The sequence below is a fragment of the Alexandromys fortis genome, unplaced genomic scaffold (assembly GCF_014885135.2).
Source record: "Alexandromys fortis isolate MF-2015 unplaced genomic scaffold, M_Fortis_MF-2015_v1.1 scaffold_134, whole genome shotgun sequence".
NCBI classification, from domain to species: domain Eukaryota; kingdom Metazoa; phylum Chordata; class Mammalia; order Rodentia; family Cricetidae; genus Alexandromys; species Alexandromys fortis.
This window is the reverse complement of record NW_026068007.1, coordinates 3,402,785-3,408,784: the sequence shown is the minus strand read 5'-3', so window position 1 is coordinate 3,408,784 and position 6,000 is coordinate 3,402,785. Positions and strand designations below refer to the sequence as shown.

At 44.6% G+C, this 6,000-nt stretch overlaps 1 protein-coding gene across 4 annotated transcripts in view; it reads right to left on the bottom strand.

Annotated features, from left to right (window-relative positions):
* Positions 1–702: 702 nt before the first annotated feature.
* The window catches only part of Sash1 (SAM and SH3 domain containing 1), a 226,196-nt gene continuing 220,898 nt past the window's right edge, over positions 703–6,000 (bottom strand). For all 4 annotated transcript variants that reach the window (XM_050161632.1, XM_050161630.1, XM_050161631.1 and 1 more), the window contains 2 exons: positions 5,817–5,948; positions 703–4,055 (listed from right to left, as the gene is read on the bottom strand). In XM_050161632.1, the coding sequence (XP_050017589.1) occupies positions 3,792–4,055; positions 5,817–5,948 (396 nt within the window). In that variant the 3' untranslated portion in view covers positions 703–3,791. The remainder of the gene's footprint in view (positions 4,056–5,816; positions 5,949–6,000) is intronic.

The following is a 6,000-nucleotide window of genomic DNA, read 5'->3' as shown; positions in this document are numbered from 1 at the left end:
CCTGGACTTCTCTCTCTTTCAATAGCAGACGTGAGCTTGGTTATTACATTTCACTGTGAATTATTGGTCAAGTCAACCATGTGCCTGGCCCTGGAGTCTTCACTTGAGGACGATAAGCTTAGAGAGATGACCCCCAAACATCTTTCTTTTGAAAGATGCTATGATTATGGCTCTCTGTTGTGTATTCAAAAAGAAAAACTGTATGATTAGTGTGCTTTGCTACCGGGAATGAGCAGGGCTGAGGAGATGGCTCGGGAGCTAGAACGCTTGCTGTGTGAGTGTGGGGACCTGAGCTTGGATACTCAGATCCACTCAAAGCTGGATGTAGCGGTTCATGTGCTGCACACGGTGAGACATGAGGCAGACTCTGGAAGCTTGTGGGTCAGACCTCCTGGTAGACAGAGCACTTTACACATAAGAGACTGTCTCAAACAAGATGGAAGTCGAGGTCACCAGGACCGCCTGACCACCAGGCATTCGTCATGGCACGTGCATGCCCACATACACATGAACACAGACACACAGACATCAGGCAAACAAAGAACCTTTGTGAGTCATTAAAGAAAAAGACCCCTGTACAATTAATATTTTCACAAAACGCTGCACTCCTCAACCACACTCCCTTTAATTTTTTAAGATTTTCAAGTTTCTCTTTCATTTTTCTTCTGTCTTTGAAGCGCCACCAGAACAAAAGAAACAGACTCAACTGAAGAAATTTATTTACTTTTCCCCTAAGTACATAGATGACATAATTATAGACAAGTTTGATGCGCAGGAAAACCCTCCTGTCCGCCTTTCTTCTTCTAAATGGATCATCACAATAATTTGTTTGTACAAATTTTAAAACAATACACAGCTTTCTTGGGCTGAAGTAATTGCAAGACCGTATTGGTATTGGTATATTACAGCTACTTACAAGGTTTAAGAACAGCAATGGAGAAAAATAAGTTATTTAAATATTGATTTCATATACAGAAAGTGCAATGTTGTTAGTTGTCATATAACTTGCTTGACAGTTTGTTTTTCTTTTCTATCAATTTAAAAATCAAGATAACGTGGACGCAAGACAGTTAGACTTTTCTGGAACCTCACTCAGCCCGCACACAGCAGTGACTTGGGAATCGACCTCAGCTCCGCTGCAGCTGTGGCACACACTAGGCTCTGCTGGGGAAACACTTCTCACAGAGGAATCATTTCCAATTTCATCCACACCTGGGGTCAGGACAGAGAAAAGGGCCCCCAAAATGCAAGGCCATGAAAAGCTATTTGCTCTTATCATCTGGGAATGTAAATCGAAGTTTGGGCAGCTGCTTTCTCTGTGGACAGCTGAGAAGCACAAATCACACACATTCTGGGTAGCTACCTGAGCCGAAATGCCTTTCCAGCTTTCTTTTGTGCTTTCCAAAGACAACAAGTTTCACCGTCACTCAAAATTCTGTACCAAATGCAACTGATCAAAACTGGATATTGCTAAAGCCTGCCACCTGTCCACTGACAGCCCCGGGCCACCTCAGGGCCACACACCAACATTCAGGCTTTATTCAAACCAAATGAACTGTTAAAAACAAACAAACACTACAGATATGTTGGAGGGGAGAGAGAGAGAGAGAGAGAGAGAGAGAGAGAGAGAGAGAGAGAGAGAGAGAGAACACCACCTCAGCCCCTTCAGACATTCACACTAAATTCATGGTCCCTGAATTTGTTTTCCATGCAAAGGCAATGATTTCCAGAGTGATAAAAAATATTGTTTGGCATTCTCAAGACCTCTGGTGCTAGCTTGACTGAAAAGAAAAAACCCTACACGGAGAATGGGCTAAACCTTGGAAGTTCACATGAGATTTCTCCTTCTCCCTTGGTACTGCTAACGTGACTTTTTCTCGTCTCTTTACTCAGCTAAAATCGCGAGCAGAATCTGTTACGACGTCAGGCCAGGGTTACTTCTAAAGCATGAGACGCCTGTTTCTGAACACCAGTCCCACACCAGCACGTGAAACAACCCAGATGCTGTAGCTGGCTGAGAACCCTGCATCCCCACCCATGAGGGAGGCTTGGCCACAACCCAGGGGGCCAAGCATGAGGTCTTTCTTTAAGAGTCCAATAGGAATCCGGGGGCTTTGCCTTTTTAGTCTAACTTGTCTCGACTTCTTCACATGGCATCTTATAGAAGGCGAGTGAAACTAAGGAAACATAGTGTTATTTTAAATGCATACCGAAGTTTGAAAAATAATAAAATAAAATAAAAAAGACATCACCTGAGAATGTCCCTTTCCTCAGAGCCAGCAGTTCAGCCATATGAAGCCTATGGTCGGGATGGTTTTGTTATTAAGAAAACCACTTGCCCTCCTCTCCTGAGGGAAATCGCGTTCTAATAATCTAGTGACATATCAGAGGACTTTTGATCCAGGCCATGTTCAAAGCGCCTCTGTGAGAACTTGAGCTTTACATGATGCTCGAGAGAAAAACACTGCATGGCAAACCGATGGCACCGGGCATCTGTCTAAGTCTGCCGATCGCTAGGAAACCAGACATCAGACAAGAAGAGGAGAGATTACGCTGAATCCCAGCTGGATGAACAGTTGAAAAGATGCAGGGTTGAACACACAGCCAATGTGGCTTGTCTGGCTCCATGATGAACCTTTGAGTTAAAATAATTATCTAAGTAACAAATGAGAGATAAAAAACAATTGTAGAACTGGCCAAAAAGGAAAAAAAAAAGAAAAACAAACAACAAACCAACAAACTGCATGTAACTATTTCCCTTTTTAGAAAAAAAAAATCTTTCTGAGATACGCAACATGACAATGACTTTCTGCCGAGGTCATCCACTAGCTGAGACCGGGTTTTGGGATGGGCGTGGCCGGGATTCCACGTGAATGCTGCGGCACTACTGTGGCCACCACTACGGGTACTCACTAAAGAGAGTGGGATGAAGGGCCGTTCCGCACGTGCTCACGTGAACATACGTGCCCCTCTGTGAGTACAGATGGACTTGTACTGAAATCGTGGTTAGTTTAAAAGCTAGAAGTCAACATGAAATGTGGGCCTGGTAGCCACCCCTATAAAATAAACCACGTTAGAATGAGACTGTTAAAAAAACAAAAGGCTACTTTTGCTGAAAACACCCCCAGTGCGTTAGATGGCAGTCTAAGCTGAAAATCTGGAACTAGGGTTAAGGGTTGCGGACACTAGATAGATAACTAACTGATGAAAAGTTTATATTAAGGCAAACAAAAGCTAATTGCTAGAAAGCAATTAAAATGTCTCTTGTTTATCTACAGGAGAGCAGGGCTGTCCCGCTCTTGGTGTAGTCAGCCGCTCTCACTTCTGAACGGAGGAGTCTGGGCAATAGTGTACAGTAAGTCCAGAGTCTGTTGCTTTGGCCTAGCTCGCTCAGCCCATGGGGCTCCGGCATCCAGCGGGGTGACCGACAGATGGGCAAGGGCACCGTCAGACACGAGTGGGCTGCCTTGCCCTCTTCTAGCCCCTCTGCCAGCACAAAGACAGACTGGATACACAGTGTTCACAATTAAGTTGGCACCTTGGCTCTTCTGTGTCTGAAAACAAAACTAAATGCTTGTCTTGCCTTTGGGGATCGAAGAGAACCACACTGATTTCCTTGGCATGGAGGGGTACTTTTTCCTCGGTTCTGGTACCAGTCCTGGTCTGGGAGCCCCACGTGGGGTCTTTCCTTCTGGATCAGGTCAACCCCAGCAGATTTAGAGGGATTGTATCAGCTTCGTAAGCACAGTGGAAGGCTGGCTCTTGTCCAAGGAGGGCCATGGCAGGCCTGGCTACATGGCCTCAGGGCTTGGTGGTAGTTTGAAGAGTCTGGCTGCGGATATGAGCTTCCTTATGTGTCTCTCCTCTGTGATGCCGGCCTCCTGAAGGCAAGTGGGGGACAGGGAAGGCACTTGGCTCAGCATGCTGAACCCTGCGTCAGAAAGGGTGCTGGTGTACATGGGCAGGCCAATGGAAATGAGCCAATCCGACACAGAGGCAACACACCCAGGAGAGAGGGGCTTTCTGCAGATTTCCGTCAGCCCACCACTTGGGATCTGGGTAAATAAGGAAAGTCATGTCATGAAGATTGCACAGGTACCATGAGAGGGTTACTTTCTGTTGGCCAAGGGGGACGGGACTGAGCTATGCCAAGGCTAAGAGATGTCAAACATCAAGAACTCTGCTCAAAAATGAGAAAGATTTTCAAGGATTATTCTAGAAGATTCCAGAAGGAATTTGGGATTAGATCAAATCCCAGTTATGTGCGTAAGGCTCCAAGCTGCATTCATTTATATATGTTCCGCTATTTTTGTCTCTATGAAATCCTTTAACTAAGGAGAACTGCAGAGACAAACAGGCGTGGTCATGTCGAAAAGGGTGTTCAATGGGTAGGGTTTTGTAAAGTGTCACCTCTCCTGTATTTGACCCTATAGTAATAACCAGAAAATTAAATATCTAAATGTATCTAAATGTACACGGTTAGTCAGCAGTTTAAAATCTAATAATATCCAGAGTTGACTAGGACAGAGAAACAGATGTTAAAACTTGGTTGGTAGGCACAGAGAAGGTTGTCTTTCGGAAGAAGATGTGCAGGGTGTCAAAGCCCACACAATGTGTGTAATTGTGCATGTACTCATGTTCACGAAGGCGCACAACATGTGTGTGGAGGTCAGAGGTCAACCTTCCACGTCTTTACTCAGGAGCCGTCCATCTTTTATTTTGAAGCAGGGCTTCCGGCTTTCATTTGGAACGGGCTGACTCAGCCAGACTGGGTGCTCAGTGAGCTCTGGGGATCCACTATCTCTGCCTCCCTAGCGACACTTAAGTATGGGCCATGACCTATGATGTTATAGAGGTAAGATCTGGGTCCCATGCTTGTGTGTTTTGCTTGCTGGACCATCTCTCCAGCCCTGATTTTGTACAATCTTGAAGAAGTGAACTCTCATAAAAGTATAGAAATCCTCAGATATTATTGGGAATTCCAGAGATATATTAAAAAAAAAACAAGCTGCTTTTTTCTGTATCATTTAAAATAAAAAACTAGGAGAAAAAAACCCTCTAAACCTTTATTGATACATAATTGGCTAAACCATAGAATATTCACTTAATAAAAACCTTGGAATCTTTCTTGGTCGTAAGAAAAATATTTTACTAAAACAGATTTGTGATCTCATAAGTAAAATCAGTGAGGCTTAAAACTCTGCATTTATTATTTCGCATGTGCAAAGAAATGACCCGTTGAAAATTGAGATGTAGAAGTTTTATATCCTTGGGACATACAACGTTGGTGTTTGGAGAAATGCAGAATATCTAAGCCAAACTTCCTAACACATATTCACTCTTTCCCACTCCACAGAGCTTTCTCTCATAAACTAAGAATAAAGTCGGCTCAGTGCCTTCCGAGTATATAACACACCGATGTCAACTGCAATTGCACAGAGATCCCTTGAACTTACTCCTCTTATTTAACTAAAATGGTCTTAGCTGAGCATCCATCCTACCATGATGCCTGCAATCCCACTGTTCAAGAAGCTGAGGCAGGAGGTTCACAAATTGAAAGCTAACCTGAACTACACAATGAGGCCTTGCCTAAACAAACAAACAAAAGTCAACGGTGTGGCTCGGCGGCAGAGGCCTTTTCTAGCACGTAAAAACCCCTCCAAAAAAAAAAATGAAATCAAAATCTAAGCAGACCATGTTATTTTCTTCCCAGGGCTCTAGCAAGCCCTTGTGCTGCTAACCCTTGCCAGCCAGGGTCTTGTAACTACATGTACTACAGAACGCTATGGGTTCCTCCCCAAAATGTGGCTGCTCACCGCCATACGATGCTGCTTCCGAAGCAGCTTCACCCGGATCTGGTCCATATTGGTGGCAACGTCCCTCTCGGGCTGGTCTAAGTCTTCGGCATATCTCTGCACCAGAGCTTCAGGGATCCCACAGCGGCCGTGCTGCCGGGGGAAAGAGGAGTGGGGCATGAATGCTGGTACAGACATTCTCCCA